The sequence below is a fragment of the Chrysemys picta genome, chromosome 3 (assembly GCF_011386835.1).
Source record: "Chrysemys picta bellii isolate R12L10 chromosome 3, ASM1138683v2, whole genome shotgun sequence".
Lineage (NCBI taxonomy): Eukaryota > Metazoa > Chordata > Testudines > Emydidae > Chrysemys > Chrysemys picta.
In genome coordinates, this window is record NC_088793.1 from 144266111 (window position 1) to 144291291 (window position 25181).

At 40.7% G+C, this 25181-nt stretch overlaps 1 protein-coding gene across 8 annotated transcripts in view; it reads left to right on the forward strand.

The window, feature by feature from the left end:
* CRIM1 (cysteine rich transmembrane BMP regulator 1) overlaps positions 1-25181 on the forward strand; it is a 317691-nt gene that overhangs the window by 273337 nt on the left and 19173 nt on the right. For 6 of the 8 annotated variants that reach the window (XM_005296243.4, XM_005296246.4, XM_005296245.4 and 3 more), the window contains 3 exons: positions 11282-11491; positions 18305-18520; positions 21902-22123. In XM_005296243.4, coding sequence (XP_005296300.2) covers positions 11282-11491; positions 18305-18520; positions 21902-22123 — 648 coding nt within the window. The remainder of the gene's footprint in view (positions 1-11281; positions 11492-18304; positions 18521-21901; positions 22124-25181) is intronic. The other 2 variants (XM_005296244.5, XM_042848418.2) reach the window with 2 other exon arrangements.

Genomic DNA, 25181 nt, shown 5'->3' on the forward strand with positions numbered 1-25181 from the left:
GACCATGTACTTTTCAAATTTCCAAAGTACCATCCAAACCTATGGCTTAATTTTCTGTTGCCACATATGGCCACTGCCTCAGTTTTCTTATCTCATCTGGGTAAATTACTTAGCTTTATGCATAGCTTCTTTGTCAGCTGTGGCTTGCTTACCCTTCTGTTCACCTGCCTCTTATCCCTCCTCTGAGGCCTGTCTGAAATTTTCTTCCAGGACTTCCATCTCCTGGACTCTCTACCACTATACAAGCTCCCTCCGTAGTGAAAACCACTGCTAATTTTGCCTCTTTCCTGATCTGTATTACTGGGGCTTTTCCACAGCCCTGTCTCCTTTCCCAGCATGCACTTCTGCCCAGACTACAATGCTCAATGTCATTCTGGGGCTCAACCTGTGAACAGGCTGTGGCGGCCATGTGAGCTTCTTTCTTGAGGGCCAGCACATGCTGATACAGGGTCCATATCAGTGATTATTAATAAATAAATGTCAACAGTAAAAATGTAAATGTCCTACAGTCTGTACTTTTCTCTCAGCATCTCGCTCTACACATGAGTATATGCATGTACGCATGCTGCTCTAACGAACTGTTTTAAATAGTTGTACTTTTCATCAATTGTTAGCTTTTGCTCAGGCTGCATTCACACAACCCTGAAGTATGAGTGTTAGTCACACAGCAATTTTTACTTTGGGATTTACATGTGCACAAAATTTACTTTTATATTAACTTTCTTAACATTGTAACAGCTGCAAGAGTTACATATCTAAATAGGTTTAAACTGTGTTTTAGCACTTAAAGGCTACTTTGTGCAATTAAATTTCCCATGTCCATCCAGGCCATTCCTTCAGCTGTAAAAGTATAGCTTGTACTATACCAGTCCTGAGCACAATCTCATTTATTTAAAGGACTTGGGGACATCAGAAATCTTCAGATAAACAGGATTTTAAATGAAACTTAGAGGTAGTTGGCCAGCTAGCTTTAAAGGAACTATGATCTCAAGCATTCCAGATACCTGCACAATCTGGTGAGACACAGTAAAACCATTCTTTTGTTAATCAGCTCTTTTGGTTACCCGAAGATTGCTTAAACAAGGAGGTACAATTACACCACTGTATATGTTCATGTATACTTATTCAGCTACATTTTCTAATACAAACATGTCCGTGTATGTCAAGTTTTTCTGACTCTTATAATTTTCAGATGCACTAGAGTAATAGAAATTCGGGTTGGCAAACACCTAGAAATTCGGGTTGGCACTCAGCCTATCTCTGTGCCAATGTAGAATAGGGCTTGAGACCGGTGTAACTCTGTCCAACATGTCCCCTTTTAATAGGCTTCCTTTAGTGAGGCAGGCAATAATTCTTGAATGGTCTGTAGGCCTTGTACTAATGCCATGTAGCATGTGGATTAACCACTTTTACCCTTTGTAACATACTTACATGGTGATGTAACCTTACTGTAGGCAGCAAGCACTGTAACGGTGCATATCACCTTACGGTAGACAAGTTTTTGAAAAGATGAATTCTAAACTGCTTATCTATTTTCCTTTTTTTTTAAACCTAACCAATTCCATGTTTCTTGGATGACTAAGAACCCTGCATTCTCTGTTGCAAACTAGGCTTAAATTATTCAGCACTCCAGTGCAGCAGACTAACATACCTGTGGCTACTTCAAGTACATTTAATAATAGAGAGTTTTATTGCATTCACTGTGGAAAATGAATGATAACCAATAAAGTATTTCTTGTGCTGTTTAATTATGTTAAATTCCATTGTCATGCTACTCCTAGATGTTTAATGTGCCCATGATTTTTATTTGTAATGCAACTTTGTACTGTAAACATTGTATTGGGGAAGATGTAGATTTTGACAGCTGTGTAAGAGACGGTTTGGTTTTTGGCTCTAAGGTAGGCACGGAAAGCACTTTGGTTTTAGAGCACCAAGAGGCAATTGCAGCTTTTGCCAGAGGGGAGGACTTGATTTCTTCTTTCCCAATCCTAGCAACCTTTGACAGCAACCAGCGGCACCACTAGTTCCTATTCCTGTATCTGCCAGTGCAGCTAAAATTATAGATTAATGTGTTTATGTAGCTGAATGTTTAAGCCAAAATGATGGGCAATGAAAGAGTAACAGTGTTGATTATTATTATTTAAGATGATGTCATTAGGTCTGAATCAACACCTCATTGAGATAATCAGGAGTCTTTTAGAGCTACTGTTTGACTGCTTGCATACTCATGTAGACAATTCATCAGTTTAAACTTAATTCCCATTTGGAAATCTATCTTCACAACTATAAGAGTTAAAACTTTTTTTCTTTGTAAAAGGTTAGATTCTGGAGTACAATTCTGAGAAATTCCTAGGGCATAGAATTCCAGAATACTTGGAGACTTACCTTTATAAAAAAAAAAAAAAAAAAACTATAATCAACTTAACAAATCTGGAACTAGAAATTCTAGATTTGTCCCACTTTGTTACATGATGCTAACTAATGATGGAGGTATTAGCCATTGACATAAAGAGTATCACAGCAAAAGGCTGATGAGAGCAAGGATGTCACAATTGACATTTGAAGGGAGAAAGATGCCCTATTTGGATTTTCAGTTATTCTGATCCATGTTATGCAATATGCAGTTTGAATAAGGCATCAGTCAGTATGATGGAGTCAGCCTTAATACTTCTGCTTTATTATGTCCTCTTATCTGAGTACATATAAATCATATATTACTGTAAAGGAGGGCAGGGAATGGTACAGCAAAGGAGTGGTTTGATGGTGCTTCTGGCCAGTACAATAAATCATTCTTTACCAATCAAGCACATATTGGAGGATGCCTACTGGTGCCTCAGATACTGGCAGATGTAGTGTCACTGACACTATGCTTTATGGTACTATTTAATACCCAGGCACCCCAAGCTAACTGACAGCCCTATAGTGTGTCCTTCAACAAAATCTGTTGCCTTTCTCTCGAAAGCCAGATAGCAGTTAACTCAGCAGTTGATAAAAAGGGAAAGGAAGCTTGTTCCAATCTACCCTTACACACTGCAAATTACTCCTGCCATTGCTGCTATGATTACTCTAGATTTGTGCCCATTTTCTTCCTGTTGAAGCCTCTGGCTTCCATACATATTGCAAATTACTATACCTGGATAGCAGGGTTAATCAGACAACATTGCTCAACTAAAGCAGTCCCAAAACTGTACACAGAGCCAGGGTAAATATAGCCGTGTACCCATCTAAAGATCTGTTGGATTCCAAGCAAAAGAAGCTTTAATTTCTTAAGAGTAAATTTGAGTAATTAAGTGTAAGTTTGAAGAAGGGAACATGTTGGGATAATAAGAGTAGATTAGATAAATGTCTATCAGGGATGGTCTAGACGGTATTTGGTCCTGCCATGCGGGCAGGGGACTGGACTTGATGACCTCTCGAGGTCCCTTCCAGTCCTAGAATCTATGAATAATTTCAGTACTATTACCTGCAAAGAAGCTAAGTGACTTAAACACAATAAAGAAGTTACTGTGTGTTTTAAAGCGTGACACAGATATCACAGGTTTAGATTTATAGGACATTATAACAGGTTTTGGTGTAGTTGTGAGCTATAGTGAGCTGGGGGTTAGTTATCCCAGAGGTGTGCCAGCAAATTTGTAGCAAGATTCAATGGGATTTTTAAAGTTTTATTTTTGGGAGGGGTTACTCACATTTGTAATATGTTGATAAAAATTAAAAATGCGCAGCAGTACATCATACAAAAATGTGTAATATTTAATCTGCAAGGATCCAATTGTAAATATACTGTAATTCAAAATGAATTTACTAGAGTTGTCAGCGGTCATTATTGAGATACAGCAATGTACAAGGAGAAGTAGTTATATAGATTTGAGTTTGATATGACAGACCACTCAGAAGGGTTGTCTTCACTGTAACAGTCAGTACACTAGAGCTAGCCTAGCTCAAGGGAGAGTGAATGACCACACTGGAGCGATTGGATTAGCAGCTGGTGAGTTGTAATTTTAGCTGCTGCGTTGTCAGGGTTTTCCTATCTCCAACATCAGCAGCACTAGAGCATCAGCCCACAGCCCCTGACAAGCTAGGTACATGAAGCTTTTAGGGATGTAAAAGTTTAACTAATAAGCATCAGTCTTACTGGTTTCAGTTAACGGTTAAACTCCGCTGCTGCCCTGGGGGCCGGCAGCCGGGAGGGTCTTGGGGCGCCGGGGCCGGCAGCCAAGGGCCCCGTGTAAAACATGGGGGTGCTGCAGCACCCCTGGTTCCCCAGTTAAACGTTTAACCATGTTGTGACTGGTTAGACCCCCCCCCCCTTTCTGGGATGCCACCTGATGTGCTGGGGTTTAACTAAGCCTCCCCTGCTCAATCAGCCTGGGTTCCCTCTCCCTGCTTTGCTGAAGTAGGCTCTCCGGCCTCTTGTAGCACACAGGTAGGGCCACACCCCTCTGCAGACATAGACTGAAGTCCGCTCTGTGTAAGAGGACTACCCCAGCACTCATGTGCACACCCCTTTTGGGGGGAGAAACCCAAAATAATATTGTGCTATATAGAAAAATCTGCACAGCGCAAGCTCATAAAAATCTGCCCTCCTCCTCAATGTGAAGAGAGATGTGCACACTTCTTGCCCGCCCAGTTAGAAATTGCATAAACCGAGTTTTATTATTAACAAGAAATAAGTGTATTAACTACCAGAGGTGTGTGTTAAGTGAAAATAAGAGATATGACAGAAAAAAGCAGATTACTAAGCAAATGAAACCAAACACGCAAACTAAGCTAGGTTCATTAAAGAAATTGGTTACAAATAGAATTTCTCACCCTAGATATTGTTGCAGGCAGATTACAGAAAGTCTTGAAAGGCAGCTGCACTGGTCTATTCTTGAGACCTCCGGTATTATTACTCACAAGCTAGATGCCCATCCAACTTGGGTTCTATCCTTCTCCCCTCAGTTCAGTTTTTGCTTCCAGGTGTTTTTTCAGTGTCTCTTTGGGTGGGGAGGCAGAGGAGGACCATGATGATGTCACTCCTGTGCCTCATATAGCTCTTGTGTAAGGCGGGAACCCTTTGTCTTCTAGTGGAAAACCACTGGCATTCCAAAAGGGGAAGAGGGGTATTCAGTACCAGGTGACTTGGACCCATGTCTCTGCATGGCCGTGGCAGCCATTGCTCGTAGGCTGTCTCCAGCGTCCACAGGAAGACTAAGCTCTTTCACAGTCCATTGTCTCTGCTAATGGCCCATTAAGCCTGTCTGGCTTTTCCATTGTTGTACCTGAAGTGCTGGTTGGGAGAGACATCCAAAGTAACACATCTGAAATACAGATACATAGTTAATATTTCTAACTTCAGATACAGAAATGATACAGGCATACAAATTGGATAATCACATTCAGTAAATCATAACCTTTCCAATGATATCTCACATAAGCCATCTTGCATAAACTACATCTGTTATGTTATATTCATATCATAAGCATATTTTCATAAAAAATATGAAGTGAAAGGTATCACGTGTAACCAATAAAATTGTAATTGGTTACATGGTTACTTTTTTTAACTGCTATTTATATCCCTAGAAGCTTTAAAACACCACTTAACTCAAGCTAGAGATTTGTGTGTGTGAATGGGAATCAAGTTATGGGCAAAACTTGCATTATAACATGTGCCAACAGTGCACTGAAGACAAGCCCAGAGTGATGGTTGGTTCAGTGAAGAACTCAATTGCTTTGGTGGGATATAAACTCATTTTATTATATTGACTATTGGGTTATTGTAAAACAAACCCAAATATCAACAGCATCCTCCCCTTACCTGTAGTCCAAAATAAAGTTTGGGAGGGATGTCTGACTTCAGGAAAATCTAAGAGATGAAGAGAAACCGTTAGCTCTCTTCTTTCAAGCCAGTTCAACTATCCGATGTCCATTTTTCCTTTATCTGTCTATCCTTTTTAATGTAGCTGTAGCTGTGGTAGTCCCAGGACATTAGAGAGGCAAGCTGGGTGAGGTAATATCTTTTATTGAACCAATGTCTGTTGGTGAATTTCAGTTTTCCTTGCCTGGAATTGGGACTACAGCAAAGACCTGTATGGTCCAGGATAAGATATTAGAAGTGTATGCATATACTCCTCTATTTTTTTCACCAACACAGACATCAGAGTGCAACTGTTTTCCTACAGAATCCTTGTTTCCCCACAAAAATCAAATGTACTTTTAATTAAGGAATATATCATTAAGTATTATCTATTTAAAATATTTTTAATTAACCTTCTGTATCTTCCTTGTTTTTATTATTTCTTCTGTTTCCCTTCAGTCATTATTTTTCGTCCATGTGTATTCTTCCATAACTTTCAGCCTCTGTTTTCCCCTAGGCTGATTATAGGTAAATTTTCCCTTGCACTTTTCCCTGTGTTGTATTCTTTAACATCTTACCCATGTTCTCTCTGCCTTTCCTTGTTTCTTCTAATTTTCCTTCCTTCTCTTTTCCTAATTTTTCCCCTTCCTACTCTTTCCTTCCCATTACACACTTGTTATTTTTCCCCTCTGATGCTTGCTTACTCATTCTCTTTTCTGACCCTCTGTTTAAGTAAATTTGACTAATAAAATATTCAAAACACTAGATTTTGTTTAAAGAAAAATGTAAAAGGGTAAAAAAACACCTGAAAACAGAAAGAAAAAAGAAAAAAGAATTCATTTTGGGCTAACAAAACACTGCATTTGCCCTGAAAAGAGGCAGAGGGGAGTGGAAGTGTCAATTTTTCATTTCAGCAGGCAAAACCACAAACATTTAGTTTTGGTTTGACCCAAAATGAAATTCTTAGGATTTTTAGGTTCGTCCACTAAACCAAAAAATCAGATATTTGATCAGCTCTGCGGAATAATTGGGTCTTGTGCCATTCAGAGCTATAGGCCTCAATTCCCACAAATATTTAGGTATATGTTAAATTTAGGAATACGCTTAAACACATGCTTAAGTACTTTGTTGAATTATTATCAACAGCTTGAACTTCACCTGGAATTAAACACACAGCCACTGCTGAGAAGTGATTACACGTGTCCTGTGATGAAGTAACTTGGGGTCAATCTGTAGCTGGAACTGCCAATCATTAGTATGTTTGGGAGGGGGCTTGCAGGAGCATTTGTTGAAATTCTGCACAAAAACTGAAGGGAGGGTTGGCGGTTCATCAGTTGGAAGCTACAGAGGGAGAGACAGACCTGGCTGTGTGGCTTGATCACAGGAAGACTGAGACACCAATCAAAGTGTCTGGTAAAAAGGCAAATGTGATTCTAGGATGAATCAATTGAGGCATTTCCAGTAGAGAGAGAGAGGACTATGAATGCCATTGTACAAGGCATTGGTAAGACCTCATTTGGAATATTGTGTACAATTCTGATCACCCATGTTCAAGAAAGATGAATTCAAACTGGAACAGGTGCACAGAAGTGCTTCTAAGATGATCATGGGAATGGAGAGCCTATTTTATGAGACTAAAAGAGATTGGATTGTTTTGTCTAGCAAAATAAAAGCTGAGGGGGGAGATGATTGCTGTTTATAAATACATCGGGGGTAAATGCCAGGAAAGGCGAAGAGATGTTCAAGCTAAAGGACAGTGTTGGCACAAGAACAAATGGATATAAACTGGCCATGAACAAATTCAGGCTGGAAATTGGAAGAAGGTTTCTAACCATCAGAGGAGTGAGGTTCTGGAACAGGCTCCCAATAGGAGTTGAAGAGGCAAACAACTTAATTCATTTTAAGAGCAAGCTGGACAAACCTATGAGTGCAATTGTATGATGGGGTTGCTTGTGATGGTAGTGGACAAAGCTCAACAGTCTTGGTTCTGGTTTGTCTTATGTTCCTAAAGCTCATGCTTCAGGTTTCATCCGGCCACCAGCAGGGGTCAGGAAGGGACACCCCCCCCTCCCCCGGTGTATTCTTGGAGGGTTTCTTTTATATCCTTTCTCTGAAGCTTCAGGGATGGCCACAGCTGAAGATGGGACATTAGGCGAGGAGGACCAGGGCATTTGAGCATTTTCTCTCGCAGGTGCTTGGTTGGCTGTTTCTTGCTCACATGCTCAGAGTCTAACTGATCGTCATATGTGAGGTCGAGAAGGACTTTTCCCCTCTGTCACATTGGCAGTGACTCTGGGATTTTTTCACCTTCCTCTGTAGCATGCAGGTGCGGGTCATGTGGCAGGATTATGTGGGTATATCTCATTTAATCATTTCCCTCCCATTGCAGGGGCCTGGAATACTGGTGCACCTTCGTCCTTCCTGTTCTCTGCCTGTGGTTTTTAATAGTCTAGTCTCCTACGGATTGTAATACTTTGGTCTCATTTTGGTTGTTGGGTTTAGTGTGCTGGTGCTGGGTGCTGTTAGTTGCCTGTGATGTACAAAAGGCCAAACTAGATTATCTAGTGATCCTTTTTGGCCTTAAACTCTGTGGCTGAAGTAGAATGCTAAATCACCACCACTAGAAATGACTTATACCTGGAGCTCGCATTTGGAGTATACCAGATTGCATCAGGTGATAGGTATTTCCAAAATAATTTCTTGGGGGAGGATACTCTTATACACATCCAAGGTCTTCACGTGTCAGTATACCTTTCAAAGTATCACCAGGTGGTATATGCACTATTTCCTTATTTTGAAATATCTTACTTCACTGTCACATTATATATCAGTGGATCTCAGACTTTTAAGACTTAGTATACGACTTCTAAATCTCAAAACTACTTGCTGTACTACTTTAAGTAGTGTAGCTACAGTCAATTCTTATTCTAATAATGTACTTCAGACCAATTTACTTACCATGTTTGTGGCCTACATACCGCCAGTGGTACATGCACCACAGTTTGGGAATTACTGCTCTAGATGTTATCAAAAAAGGACAGTTGCTACAAAAAAAGAAAAAGAAAATCCAGCATTCCTTTTCACACACCTCTCCATTTTCTTTTATTATAAGCCGGAAAAAACGCTGAAAACGAGCTACAAGAAATACACAGAAATTGCAGCTATCACTTAGGCAAGAGATTACCAAAATAAGTTATTTAACATAAATAATTTCTCATGCAAACAACATGTGTTACAGCAGTAGAACCTGAAAGCAAGTCAGATCACAGAAATCCCAGCCCAAAGCCAGTCACAGAACTCCAGCCATAACCACTTATTTTTTTAAAAATCCATAGAACCAACCAACCCAGAATCTGAATCCTTCTGCAACATCAAATGTCATGAAGGGCATGAACAAGTCTCTGTCATCCCTGTCTATCCTGGCCACAGGAGCCAGGTCAAAAAAAGTTACCCAATCCACTAACTAATAAAAGCAACACAAACTGTCATCGTCTCACCCACCAGTCAGCACAATCCAGGAACAAAACAATTTTCAACATTTACTAACTCTCTTCAAATTAAATCACATATTGTAATAACCAAAACAACCCAAATAAATATAAAACAGATTCATGGTATGCGAGATATTTTCATTCACTAGCATGATCTGTCATAAGTCTCTTGAGGCTTCTTTTCAGCCTATCACTTGTAAAGTATGTAAGGTCATACCTCATTCATGGAAATACTTCTCATGTCACACTATCCACTACCATGAATGCACATAACGTATAGGAAATTATATTAATTGTAACATTTTATATTACATTTTCTGCTAATAAATTTGCTTATGTTTTCTGCCATTGCTTTTCTTCCTGCCTTCATTTTTAATTTCCTTTCTAGTATTTAGCCTGTCATACCATTTCCTCCATCAAGAAAAAGGGTTGAGATGAAGTGTGTTCCTACAGCCATTTTCCCATCTGTTTGTTAATCCTTCTCTTTCATTCTTTTATGCCATCTCTCCTTTCCTTTGCCCTTCTTCTTTTTTTTTTCTTCCTCCTCTCCAAGGTTTTCTTCAATCACTCAATCCTCCACTTCCTCTTCATTCTCTTTATCCCCATTGCCTCCCCTGCTTCCACGCTACGTTACTCACTTTACTGAGCGTCAACATATTCCAGTGGAGGAGGGAGACAGGTGGTACTTTGGGGAGACTAGAGTCTTGAGGGTAGAAGAAGAATGCCAGGGTTCTCTTAACCATTTCTCTCCTATCTCTGAGGAGAATGCTGGACCCAGTCCCCAGCTCCTGTGAAAGTGCTTTGGAATCGTATCTTCCTATAGACCAGGGTGGCCAAAACTTACTCACCCTCCAAACTGCATATGACAGTCTTCAGACATTTGAGACCCAGAGCACACCTGCCAGGAGCCGGGGTTTGGGGTTTCAGCCCCACTCCTGATGAAGCCCCGAGCCCCAGCAGGTGAACCCCGCAGGGCTGAAGCCCCGAGACCCTCCTCCCCGCTGGACAGACGCTTCTACCCCACCACCCCACTGAAGGGCAGAGGTCCTGAGCTCTCCATTCCCCCGCCCCCCACCTTCCCAAGTCTGGTAGGTAGAGAACAGGGGGTGGGGAGGCGGAGGTGGCTTGCAAGCCGCACTTTAATGGTAAAAGAGCGCATGTGGCTCACGAGCCACAGTTTGGCCACCCCTGCTATAGATCAAAAGAAGGGAAGCTGAAGATATTCCCTTTTCATCCCTGGAGGTACTGGAAGAGAGAGTGGTGGCTCTTTGGTCTTGTGATCACCTCCCTCCTAATGGGAGGGTAGAGGCTGAGCGTGTAGGGGGTCAACCCAGGAACTCAGAATGCAGAAATGGACCAAACTAATCCCTGATGTAACTTCATTTAAATTAATGGAGCTACACCAGGGATTAATTCAACCTTATGAGCATTGCTCTTTGATATTGCTCTCACCCTGATTGGGTAATCTTATATTTGCTGTCACTACAGTATGAGCAGCAATATGCCTATCTCGGAATCCCAAGCAAGTGACCACCAGCCCATTGCAATCCAACTCGAAAGATATTCCAAGCAAAGCACATTGTCTCCTGGTCATAAGAAGATGTGCAAAGTTGTTTTTATCAGCATTGACTTGCCAAACCAAAATTCAGTTTCTATGTGATTATGACCAGTGCATTATCAGTAGATAGAAGTGAGTACTGGCTTTCTTGTGGAAGATGCATCTAACCACAGTATACATGATCATTTCCCCTTGGTACACCATGCAGAGGCTTGTTTCAAGTGCTTCTGAGGCTGACCATATTTCTAAGTCTGGGTGAAAGAAAGAAAGAGAATAGCTAATAATAATAATTAAAACATAAACCCTTTAAAAACAAATCTAACGAAGGTATGCACTGTTTTTTTCTAAGCAACACTTTGACCAGGGCACGTATTTTCTGATCATTTTATGCAGAGATACCAGATTCTGTTATGCCACCAGTTAAAACAGGCTCTTGCCTGTCAATGGATGGGCGGCGTCATGAGAAAGAGGAGAGCTGGCATGACGGTTGCCGAGAATGTTATTGTCACAATGGACGGGAGATGTGTGCCTTGATCACCTGCCCTGTACCTAACTGTGGCAACCCTACCATACATCCAGGACAATGTTGTCCATCATGTCCAGGTAAAATGTTGTATTCTACATTATATAATAAATCAACCGTGCTCGCACTTATGTGCAAAATTTCCTCACTCATAGTTAAGGCACAATTACAAGTCAAGAGACAAGGTTTTGATCCCCAGCTATGCCAGAAACTAACGTGGGTGATTTTTCTTGTTTTCTATGGTTCAGTTTCCCCAGCTGTAAAATAAAGGTATGAATACTTATTTCACATGGCTATTGTGAGGTTTAATTCATTAATATTTGTAAAAAGTGTTGCAGTTCTAAAATACTATGTTTCCAGTTTATTAGCTGTGATGTCATATGAAAATCTTCTGATAAGCCATTACAAAATATTCATCATTTTTATTAAGTTAAGAATGAGATTTCATTAATGGTCACCTATTGATGGCAGTGTTTCAGTGGGTCTGATGGGAATATTCATTCAATCAGATTTCTTAATTAAATGAATATTCTGATTGCATGTTGCAGAACAGAAATGTTTGCTCCTGTAATGGAAGATTGAGTTCTCTTTTTGGGTAGGAAGGCTAAGTACAAATAATGTAGAATTACTATGTTGTTTTTAATTATAACAGAATTTACACATTAAAAATACTTGAAAGATCTTTACTTTTACCCACCATCTAACTTAATATAAAATTATTTCATTTTTAGTTGCTCATGGGAGGCTATTTTATAAAATAAGCAATAATTATTACCTAATAGATATTAATATATAATGAATTAATATCTGAGTTACTGGATGGTAGGTGGCATTGCATAGTAAACATCAAAGTAATAATGATATTAATAGTAATAAAATGCTAAATCAGTAGAAAACAAGTAGATAAAAGGATTCAGGTAATATTTTACTTTCAGATAAAACAAAAACAGGAAACAAAATAACAGGAGTGGAAATTACTATTTAAATTAGTATCTTTAAATTAGTTAAAACAATGTTAGTTAAAACTTATGTTAGTATTAGGGACTTACCTAGTACTAGGATTTGGCTTCTATGACTGAAGCAAAGTCCCCAGGGCTCAAAACTTGTCCCCACTGTGATGGGTATTCTGCTAATACTCAAGAAGCCTTTTGTGCCCTAAAGAGAGGCATAGCCCTGATAAAAGCTCATTCTGTCGCTCCCTCTCCAAGAGGACACAGAAGGTGAGAGAGGCCTGTCTTAAACTACTACTTCTGGAGTGCTCTCTGAGAGCCTCCTCAGAACTGCAGAAAAAGGGGCCCACCGGGCCTGAATAAGCATCTTCAATCAGTACTCCAGTGAGCTGTGTCTCAGCTTGAGCACCCATGCTCGCTCATTGAAGAGACCTAAACCTCCATCTACTTAGGCTAGTAAAACAGCTCAGTCCTTCTCCACCAGTGATTTGAAAGTGATAGGTAGGACCTATGTTGCCCTCCCTGGGACCTAGTGAAATCAAGACATATATCACCTCAGCCAAAGGGTAGGTCACAGTCCATATCAGGTCCCCTGATACCCTGACCAAATGTGGTCACCAAGCACACATGATACTGTCTCAGGAAGTAGCCTGTACTTCACCTGATACTGCTCTTGATACTGACATTGGTACACGTGGTGCCGATGACCCCAGTGCCCATTACTCTGGTGCTGATCTTTGCAGTGCAGATGCTCCCAGCATCAACTTTTTCAGCACTGAAATTCTGTCCATTACTGAGCAATCTTATGGACACAGTGCAGCCTGAATCACCGTTCCTCTCCTCAGCTGTTGGTGTCCTGTTTCTTAGTACCAACTACCACTGTTATGGTACCAGTAAGCTCTTCAGCTCCAGTACTGGAGGAAGACTCAAGTTCATACTAGAACTCCAGATAGGGAAGTCCTACTGTTAGAGGAGGTGTATTCATTTTCTTCCTCCCCTTCAGAGCACAGTAGAGGGGGCACCTCCTACCCACGCACCTTGTTCTGATTCATGTGACCCTTATTTGACATACAGGGAATCTAGGAGCTATCACTGCAAATGCAGACCTATGGGATCTCGGGGTGAATATTCACCTTGGCATCCACGACCCCAGCCTCTTACCCCTAATGTATGCAATATTGGCTCTAGTGAGACACTTGGGGTATGCATCCAGTGAGGAAGCCTGCCTCTAGTCAACCCTTCCCCTTATTAGAGTTCGATCTCCCTCCCCTATGAAACTTCATAGAATGGCTTAAGAGAGGTAGCTGGCACACACTTGCACTGTTTTCCAGGAAGAGCAGAAAAGTGAGGAAGAATACGTGCAGACTGAAGTGCATCCTATCCCAGCAGCAATCTCCTCTTCCTTATCAGACCAGACAATAGAGTCCTTCTCTCCCACTGAGCCATTGCATGGCGCACATTTTAGAAATTCCTGTGGAGTCGTATGATTTTTCCTGCACTATTTACTGGACATTCTGCTGTGCCCATTAACAAAGGCCTTTTAGAACCAGGAAAAAAATATGGCAGACCCTAGCATCTGTGGTAGCCAAGTCCCTTCCAATGGGTTTGAATATTTCCACACTCACCAAGTTCCTGAGTGTCCTGAGTGCATGAAAGGTCCAAAATTCCAGGATCACCCCCTAAAATTACTCAAAAAATCAAAGATTAAAAAATAGTTTATTTGGCAGGAAAAATTGCCCATTAGCAAGCCTGCAGATGCACACTACAAATTACTAGCTGCTCCTGTCAAAGTGTGGTTACTTTAATGGAACAAGGTGTCACAATTTATTGAGAAACTCCCTCAAGAACATAGGGAGGAATTGAAGTCGGTTGTACCTGAGGGACAGTTGGTAGCTTGTCCATCACTGCAGGTGGCATTAGATGTGTTTTACCCAAGAGCACGGTCAGTGGCTACCCTCCATTGCCATGTGCAGGGCTTCACGGCTACAATATTCAGTAATACTGAAGGAGGTTCAGGGAGCAATTGAGGACCTTGGATCTGAAGGCTGTGACCGCTCAACACAAGAACTGAGGAAGCCCTGAGCTCTCTTAAAAATCAGAGAGAGAGTCTCCGTTCTTTGGGAGTCCATGTGACAGCCCCTAGGAGAAAGCAGGCCAGTACAAATGCCCTCCACTTACTATTACAACCCACAAAGATCATCAGAGTCACCAAGGAAGAAGCAGAGGTTGCAATGCAGAAGGGCTTCAGCTTTTTTCTCCTCTACTACACATCCTGTGTCCACCTTACAGCAATAAGTCTTATGCCATAATTGAGAGCTCAGTGCCTACACTGCTATTTTTAACCCAACAGGGCAAACCCAATGAGTCCAAATCAATTGGCCTGGGCTCTGAGGCTCATTGCCAAGGGTCTTTTTTTGCTGTGTAGCTGTACCCCCAGAATCCTGGGTCTTATGGCATTCCATCACACAGCATGTCAGACTTCACCTACTCTCCATGCAGGGTGGTTGAAATCAGTGCATCTTCCCAACAAACATCACATGGACACGAGAGTGCAGTTCACCCAAGAAGTCCTCTCATCACTAAATTAGTGGAAGGACGCCCCACCATGATATACCCTTTTCTCCACCTCTGCCTACCAAGATGCTGGTGACCGGCTCCTTCATGCTTGATTGGGGAGCTCACCTGGACACACTGGACTCACAAAGAGACTTCTGCACATAGACAAATACCTCTAAGCTCTAGGATGTTTAACATGCACAGCATTTCTTCACATGCTAGGTGGGCTACCAGTTCAGGTAATGACAAACAACACAATAGCATTGGTTTATGTCAGCAGACTGGGAGGTGCATGATCATCCCCCACCTTTGTGAAGAAACGTTTTGCCTCTGGAACACGTGCATTTGTTACCAAATCACGCCACTAGATCTTTATCTACCAGGTATACAGCATGTCATAGCAGAACAGTTCAGCAGGCAATTCACAGGTGACCACAAATGGACTGCCAATGACTCGCTCCTGCAAAGCATCTTACACGGGTGGGGATACACAACCAACAGTAAACTTGTTTGCTTCAGATTAGTACAAGTAATGCTAAATATTCTGTTAAAAGGGGAGATCTGAGCCCAGGGTGCTTGTCCAATGCTCTTCTCATCTCATGGATTCCAGGGATGATGTATGCCCATCCACCGGGTCCTAAGGAAATTCAGACAGGTTTCAGCAGGTCATGTTAGCCGCATCTTGGCTAGGGCAGTTTTGGTATTCAGACCTAAATGAGCCTGTCAGTTCAGCCCCCAATAACATTACCTATTTTACTTGACGTGATCTCCCAAATGAAGGTCAGATCGTATATCCAGACCCCAGCATCATTGTATCTAACAGTGTGGATGCTAGCTGATTAACTATGATCAAAAGAAGCTGTTCAGCTGAAGTCTAGAATATATTGGTGCATAGCAGGAAAGACTCTACTAGACTGACCTATGCAGTCAGAGGGAAGCAGCTTCCAATTTGAACAGCATAGTGTCACTTGTCTCCCACAGAATCCCCGATTTGTACTATTCTGAGCTCTCTGCTATCCCTGAGCATTCAGGGCTGTTCGTTAAGCTCTTTAAGAGTACAATTAGCAGAAGTATCAGCACATATTCCTCATGTCCAAGGTCATAGCATATTTTCTCATCCTACAAATTGCTAGATTCCTCAAGGGCCTCATTCATGTGTTTCTCACAGTCTGGGTCCCCCCTCCTTTCTGGGACCTCAATATAGTTTTAGCCTGGTTAATGGGACCTCATTTTGAGCCCCTAGCAACTTGCTCCATATACTATCTATGAAAACACCTTTTTTTAGTAGCTATAACATCAACTCGAAGGGTGGGGGAAATTCAGACCATCATCGCTGGTCCACCTCACCAGTAATCCATAAAGACAAAGTGACCCTCTAGGCCCCACTCTGTTTTACCAGAAAAGTCTCAAATGTTCATTTAAATCAGATAGTTCACCTGCCAGATTTCTTTCCCAAACCCCTCTCCAACTAAAGGCAAGCCAAACTGCACACTGTTGGCATACTTAGGGCTCTCTCATATTACCTTGGCAGAACAAGATGATTCAGGAGCTGCCCCAGTCTGCTTGTAGCATTTGTAGATGGAATGCAAGAATCAGGCAATATCTACCCGAAGCTGGTCTAAACGGGTATTTAATTGTATTAAAACGTTCCAGAACGGAACGCTTGTGTAAGTCGGGGAGCGTCTGTACATATTAATGATGAGGATAAATTAAATGGCAGTAGTGTTATGGAACGCTGTAGGTTTCAATAAGGAATCAGAAGAAAAAAGTCATTACATCCCATTCCTGGAGTGTTTTTCAGAGCCCATGAAGCTGAATAGGAGGGTAATCAGGGTATCACCCTTCTCTGTGTGTGTGGCAGCAAGGCTTCCAAAATGATCAGGTATTCAGGAACCCAATTCTAGAGCATACTTGACTAGCCAGGTACTGGTTCAGGAACATTATAAGCCTCGCCTTGTCATAAATTTGCAGTAACTCAATTGCAACAGTTGTTTCCATGCTAAGGGAGTGAGAAGCAAAATTTGATGTTGAGCAGTGCTACCTGGTTATGGTGTTTTGATGATAAGCCCTGGATAAGGTGCTGTGTTAGATTGATTTGCGGTTTTGCAGAATGCCCACATGTAAAATAGGCTACTTGCTGAGACAAATAGCTTTATTCAGATATGCTATTAGTCATAAGCCATGGATAAAATAAGATAACGCTGATCTAATGCAGTCATGTATCATTACCAGAAGTTCCTACCATTAACTCTTTTCTTGGAAGATGATGTCCTCATGGAAAAATTATTAGCATCCCCAGTGAAGGCAGCTGGTATATGGAAATGGGCACAGACTGATCCTTTGCTATTCCATATGCTCCAATTTTCCTACAGGACTGGCTTGAAAATATAAATGAAGAGGAAATATCCCTTTCTTGGGATGCAGCTGCTTGTGGGACAGCTGACATTGGGCTATCTGCAGCATTGCATTGCTTGTGAGCTAATAAACTGAAATCTTCTGTGTCCAAGTTATTACAACCACCCTGAACACTTTCTGTCCCTTTCACATTTATACTCTTCTTGTAGATATCACTTCAGCCTCCTTAATCGTTTTAGATGTTCTAAGAATTCCTTCCAAATTCCTGATATCAGACTCTAACACCATTTTATGTACAATACTCTGGAGAAGGAATATTGCCTCCCACTTCAGTGCACATAGACCAAAATTGCATTGATATTTTTGGATTCACGTTTCTCTGCAAGCTCATATCTAAATTTTCAGCCCACCAGTACTTAATATTGATATATAAATCACTGACTTCCATGTTCAATAGCAGAGGTTCTCAACCAGGAGAGCATGCTCCCTTAGGGGCGGGGGCAGGGCATCAAACTTCTAATAATTCAGTAAGACAGAGGGCCATCCAGGGCAAATTTGAGTGAGTCGCATTGAGAGCCCAAGTGCCAGGCTGTATCTTTCTCATTGTAGTGACCAGGCAGGAGGAGGGGATGTGCTCCAAGTTTTTAAAAAACTGCTAAGGCAGGGTGTGATTCAAAAAAGGTTGAGAACTCCTGTTCTACAGCGATTTCATTGTGTGCCCGTGTTTAATTGGCTTCTTGGATGTATATTAACTTGCATTTTTTATAAGTGTAGTCTCATATTACTTTCTCTGATGTCTCATTTCTCCCACCTTTTGCCATAATGATACGCATATAATCTCATTTATTTATACAGCTGCTTTCTCAGCTAACTTTACTTGACTTTGTTACTGTTCTTATTATAATAAGAATAAATAATTTTTTATATTATCAAAAATAACAGTCCGAAAGTAATACACAATGGTTGTATTTTATTGATGATCGTCCCAACATATTTTCATTTGTTTGCCTTTTAATTCTCTTCTTTTCCTAGATGAATCTATTGTGCAGAAGCCAGAGCTCAGCAGTCCATCTATCTGCCATGCTCCAGGAGGAGAGTATTTTGTAGAAGGAGAGACATGGAATATCGATTCCTGCACGCAGTGTACATGCCATAGTGGACGTGTTCTGTGTGAGACTGAAGTCTGTCCACCTCTTCTTTGTCAAAACCCAATCCGTACGCAGGATTCCTGCTGTCCCCAGTGCCCAGGTAAGCATGACCTACCAGTTACCAGCAGAGGCCTTTCTGGATCTTCTGCAAAACCCTGTGAAATTGGCAATAAATATGTAGACTTGAATAGAGTTAACTGCTGGTTTTGTGATTGCACAGGAGCAATCCCTGTAGCCATCATCCATGACAGTTTCTTGAAAAGGATGTCCAAAACCTTCTGTAGCAATATCTGCTTAAAACATTGTGAACATTTTTTAAAAAAATGAATAGATGCTGTAAGGAGCAGTGCTATCAATAGCTCTCACTTTATGTGAGGGTAAGCACCAGAGGATTGGAAAAGTCCAAATGTTGTCCCAGTCTTCAAAAAGATTGGATGGGGATGAGGAAGTAATCCTGACAAATACTGTCTCACAAATCTAACTTCTATCCCTATTAAAACAATGAAGGAAATATTAAGAAACATTGAAAGTAATTGGAGGGAATTCAGAGAAGAAGTAATCAAAATGAATAAGGGACCAGAGAGACTGATTTATGAAGGATTAAAAGAGCTAAATATGCATAGCTTGGCCAAACTGTGAGTGAGTTTAGGCTAGCTGTCTACAAGTATAGAAGACTATAAGTGCCAAAAAGGGAAAATAGAATAGATTTGAGTAAAGGAAGTGTAGTTTGATTGGAAAATTTTTCCTAACAGTAATATCTATTAGATTGGTATTGTCTCCCATAGGAAGTAATGGAAGTCCCATCGCTTGAGTCATTTAAAACAAGCAGAACAAAACACTCACAAATACACTATAGATAACAATACTGTGTTGGCAGGGGGATAACCTAATAGATCTCTTTAATCAGTAATTTATGAAAAGAGAAAGATATGTAAGTACCTAGAGGCTAATGGAACCAATAAGTCAAATGGGTTTATAAAAAACAAATCATGCTGGATAAATTTGATGAAGTTTTTGAAGTTTTCCTATACTAGTGGATAAATGGAGCACAGTAAACATATTATGTGGATTTTAGTAAAGTGTGTTTTATAATGCCTTATGAAACTTTATTTGAATATTAACATTGAACACTCATTAAAATTGGCTGTAGAACAGCTGATAGAGTATAACATAATGACCTCTCGGGGTCATGTAGTAACTTTGTTGTCAGAAGGGTGCAATGAAGTTTGAGAACCCCTGAATTAGTGGTCCTGTAGCTCCCATTATCCAAGATGTATCAAATTACTCAACCCTCCATTGGACAAGATTTTAAAAAACTGGTGCCTACAGTTATCCTCCTAAGTCTATATATCGGCAGCTCAATAGGTGATTTTTAAAAGAGTTGAACACCTACCAGTTCTCATTGACATCACTGGGGCACTTCTGGGTTTCTTAGCACTTCTGAAAGTCAGGTCACTTAGCTGTCCAGATATGGACTAGGAGACTATCTTTAAGTTCCCATGGGGAGATTTTCATAGGCACAGAGGCCAGGAAAGTCTACCTTCTGGATTCCTCCATGAACAAATATGAGTTTGTTTCACAAAGCAAACTCAGGGTTTGTCAGAGACTGAAGACATGGGCAGTCACGCCTCATGCTTGGAGCAGGAGTCAGTAGACAAGAATCAGAGCCAAGGGTCAGAGCTGGGTTACCTGGAATGAGGCAAGGCAGGGGTAAGGCTGAGTCGGAGGAAGGAACAAGACAGGAGCAAGGCTGGGAAACAAGCAGGGACAGGAGCTATTTCAACCATTGGCAAGTACTTTGAACAGCCACTGAACTGCTGCTGGGCTTAAGAGCTGGTCTGCTGACTCTTCCTATCTATCAGTGGAGTAGCCAATCAGGCCACCTACAACAAGCCAGCTGTGCTCACTAGGTTGCCCAAAGACTAGCTCTGCTGCAAGCTCTGATTCCTGATAGGGTTCTTATATACATTTGAGTTTCTACAGAGAATATTTGTTACACTGCAAAGTTAGTGGACATTAGAACTAATTGGGAAGTGATATTTTCCCCCACAAAAAGTTTTGGTTTCTCATTGAAAACATGAAACCAACTGAAAACCAAAAAAAAAAAAAAAAAAATGGTGTTAACTTTCATTTTGTTTTTTCAATGAAAGCGCAAATATTTTCTTCCAAAATAAATGTTGCAGGGTGGGGGAAAGAGGGATTTTATTTTTGACTAAACTTCATTTTTTGTCAATTTTTCAGCAAATTTTTTTTGACCTGCTGTAGTGACATGCACTGTCTTGTTCTTCTCTGATTTCTGCACATGAACCCAATTCTTGGTGCAAGTGCATGCAACATCTTACTTCTTTGGCCAGCAGTTTTCATTAGGGAAACCCCCCCCCCCCCCCCCCAACCCATCCAGAAGGCATAAAGGGCAGAGCAGGCCTAACTGCCCCTCATTTCCTTCTTACCAGCCATGGCAGGGAGATGAAACCTCTGCAGTGTTCACCTGCTTCTCTGTGACTCTGTTGCAGTTAGAGTTAGTGATTAGTTAGTGTAGTTGAAGGTAGTTAGTTAACTCTTAGTTGGCCTGTTGGCTTAAAAAATGAGAGAAAATTTTGTATTTTTATTTTACTAATTTTTCCTTAAGTAGTTAGTAGGCTCAATGCTCAGCCCTCCTTCTCTCAGCTACTGGGATTCGATCTGCTAAGGCAGAAGCAAAATCTCTGGATCTCTGGAATTTAATACATGTCCCTCCTCTCATGTTTCTGTGCTCTTCAACAACAGGCACGGTTAGTGCCTTATTTCTTTAGGCAAAGGATACAAGGGATTCAGGTCTGCCAATATCTCAATAACAGGTCGTGGAAGGGAAGATCATCCCAGCAAGTGACCAACTTGACTCAAATAACCTTTGCCAAAATGGGACTCAAAGTCAGTACAAAAAAATCCTCACTTACTCCACATGGAACTCAGGCCACACATTTCGCAGAGGCTTCCAGATAGGATATCTATTGTGATAGGGCTGTCCTGTAGCCTTTATTGAAGTAGGACTAGTAGCACCCACCCCTGAGCAAAAAACAACTGCCCATTAGTCATCAAACAGACATCCATGTGGACAAGTACTCAAAGCAGAAAGAATGGTTATTTACCTTATGGTAATTGTGGTTCTTCAAAATGTGTTCTCCAAATGGGTACCATGACCTGCCTTCCTTCCCTGTGACTATGGAGTCCTACTGTTCTGGAATTCTGTATTGGTGAAGGAACTAAGCAACAGTTAGGCCCACTCCGTCCTATATGTCCTCGGGTGGGGAGACACAAGGACATATAGGGCGCAGGTGCAGTCCCATTGGACGCTGCTGGCCAAAAGAATCCAGTCTCATGGATGGAATGAATGCAAACCAATTGTGGAGTCATGTGGACAAAAGATCTGAAAAGAATCACAGTAACTTTAAGGTAAGTAACCGTTCTTTACTTCTGCTTATCTGTCTATTCACATTTCTAGATGAACCTCTTCAGCCTTCCTCATCGAGCAACGAGAGCATGCCCAGTTACTGCAAAAATGATGAAGGAGATATTTTCCTGACAGCTGAGTCCTGGAAACCCAATGTCTGTACTAGCTGTATTTGCATGGATGGTGTGATTAGCTGCTACTCTGAATCTTGCCCACCAGTATCCTGTGAGAGACCTGTTTTGAGAAAAGGACAGTGTTGTCCTTATTGTATAGGTAAGCAAATAAACAAAATAGTTTTCTTGGGAATAAGAATAAAGAGATATATTTTCAGTCAGTGAGAGGTACAGTCTCCTTTTGTGTTTGTGCCTGCAAAAATCTGAGTGTTTGAATCTCTAGCTACCTGATTTGCACCTACAATGAGGTCATTAGTAGGACAAAAATGCAGATGCAGTTTGCACCCAAAAATGGGAGACCACCCTTATGAAAATTTACAACTTGGTCACTTATCACAGTTGATGAAAACATTAAAGAGAAATCCATCATGGTTGAATTTAATATCTTCTGTAATAATAGGTAAAAGGATATAAGCAGCATATTAAATACAACTGTAGATAATGCTAAATTATTGTGAAAACTCGTAGAGGATAGAGACATTTATGAAGGACTAAAAATAGGTTAGAAATATAGCTAGAAAAATGAGTCAACATGGAAAAATGAAAGTTGTATCTGGAGAAAAATGCTTGGAAGCTGCTGGACCAACTGTGGGCAAGGGCAAGCCAGGCTAGGCTCCCTCCAACTATCTTAGACCTAGCAAATGGCCTGCTGGGGCCATCCCCCACTTTGGGAAAAACCAGATGTGGCTGGATATCCCTGAACTCCATGTGGTAAATGGGGAAAGCAGAAGAGGAGAGGGAGAGAGAGATGGGCCAGGCTTCCCACCACCACCCTCCAAGGCCCAGTATCTGGTCCTAGCAGCCATCCCTCCCTTCCAAATAACAGCTTTCTCCTGCTCCTAGCCAAGATAATAAGACTATACCTCAAGCACTAGAAATCTGAAGGGCAACTGTAAACCTGATATTTCCTATCTTTTCAGTGCTTTACTTTGCACTCTAAATAACATACTTTTGCTATAGTTAATTTTTGTATGTCATAAAACATTATAGCACCTTATATTCAAGGATTACCTAATGTTCTACAGCAAATTGAAGACGTGAAGTGCTATATATTAATAGTATTGTTATTAAGTATCAAAATATTTCAAAACCACACTCAACATACCCCTATGACTGAGATAAATATTATTATACCTATTTATATAGATGGGTAAAATGAGCCATATCTGCTGAAACATCAGTTCCTACAGCCCCTCAATTTTTTATTGCATTTCTTTGAATTCCCTCCATATTTTTCTCCACTTCTTCCTGGAAATGAGGGTCACAAAACTGACTAAAATATTGTAAGTGCTTTCTGACCAATGCCATGCAAAGGACTGTATCACTTCACCTTGTTCATGGCATGATATTTCTGCATAGGTGCCCCCAAATTGTAGTTTGTTTGCAGCTAAAGCAGAGGCATTTAAAAAAAATCATCATTTGCCATCTACTACCCAATACGTCTGTTAGTCTATAAGATGCCACAGGACTCTGTCGCTTTTTACAGATCCAGACTAACACAGCTACCCCTCTGATACTTAAGTATCTAAGTTACTCTTTGTTATATATGCTACTTGTAAACTTTTTACATTTCTCTTATTTTGGCAAAGGAAATAGTTTAGCTAGTTTTATTTTAATTTGTCACTTCATAGTCAATTTTACTTTCAAATTCCTATGTACTAACACAATGTTGCTCTGTTTCAGTTGCAAATACCTAAATTTGAGAGCAGTTATGACCTGCTAATTTCCCTTTTTGTAACAACAATTCAATCCAGAATGTAAAAGCAAAATTTCAATTACTGCTCAAACATAGTCTCCTACTGATGACTTATTTTCTCATACCAACTTACTATAGTATATTTTCTGTCAGAAAGTATTTTTATGGAGACTGTAGATAAATATATTTCTGTTTTTTGTCCATTATTTTGTGTTCTTTGCACTGTGTGTGCAATTAATTACTTGGTCTCACGGACTCTAGGAACATGTTCACTAACATAAAGTTCCCTAATATAAAAGTTTGGCTATATAAAAGACTGTATAGAAACTTTTTTGTTCTTTTGTCTCCAAATTCCTTCCTCACTACTACTAGTATGAATGGTGGGGCAGACATCTGGGAAAAACAAAAACCTGGAACATTTATAAAATATGTCTTGCTCTTTTTGGCAGCTTTCAGCAGCTTTTCTTTGTTTATATTTGAAAATGTGGCTTTCATATGCTTCCTGTTATTCTGCTTTTAGATGACTTCCTGAACACTTCTCTAAAGCATCTCTTGCTGTACAGTCCTCCTTAGTATTTTTATCCCACAGTTGAGAGAGAATTTGGTAGGCAAAATCTGCAGGGTTAGTATCTTCCTCAATTGTTGGAACTCTCAAAGCAGAGGTTCCACATTCTGTTTTTCATCATTTTTATTTTTGGATCCAGAGCATGATGGCTTTTAGACATCCATATTTATATAGTTATAAGTTTTGCAGGCCCTGCATCCTTTCCTCTGACTTTTCTATTACTTTTTCCATACATCTTGCCTTTTTCCCAAATTCACCTTCCATGTTAAGCATTCTCCTTTCTTATATAGAGAGACTGTTATTTCCCATTGAGAATCTCCCTCTTGCTTATAGGAGAGAAATGGAGAGCTATATGATGAGAGAGAAGATAAATAAGGTTGTCTTGTGCTTATTTTTGGCATGGTTTTGTGCATTTGATTAATGGCTGGTTCAGTCAAATGTCTTTTACTGGGGCCAATGGAAGCTGTGAGTTGGAGCTGTGCACCCCATCTTTCATGACCGCTCCTGCTGTACTTTCATCATCGGAAGGTAGGGTTGCACTTTTGAACATGGATCCCCTACTGCTGCTTTCTTCCCAGCTCCCTCTGCATTGAAGACTCCTGACCTAGGAGCAATGGCCTCCATCTGTCTCCTCCTGGTTCAAGTTTCAGTTGAGATGGAATCCACATGAATGAAAAAAACATTGAGGCTGATCCTTCATTAGGACTTCTATTCACTCATTTACTTTACCAGTTCATGAGCTCTAGCATCACTGCTCTTCAACATTTTCTTTGTGTTGATTCCATGAAATGGGATCCACTCTGAGTCTTCTTCCTCCAAAGCACTCTGTGCAATGCCATATCCTTTGGTTTTGTTTGGCAACATTCAATTTTTATTTTTATCATTTTGCTGGATAAT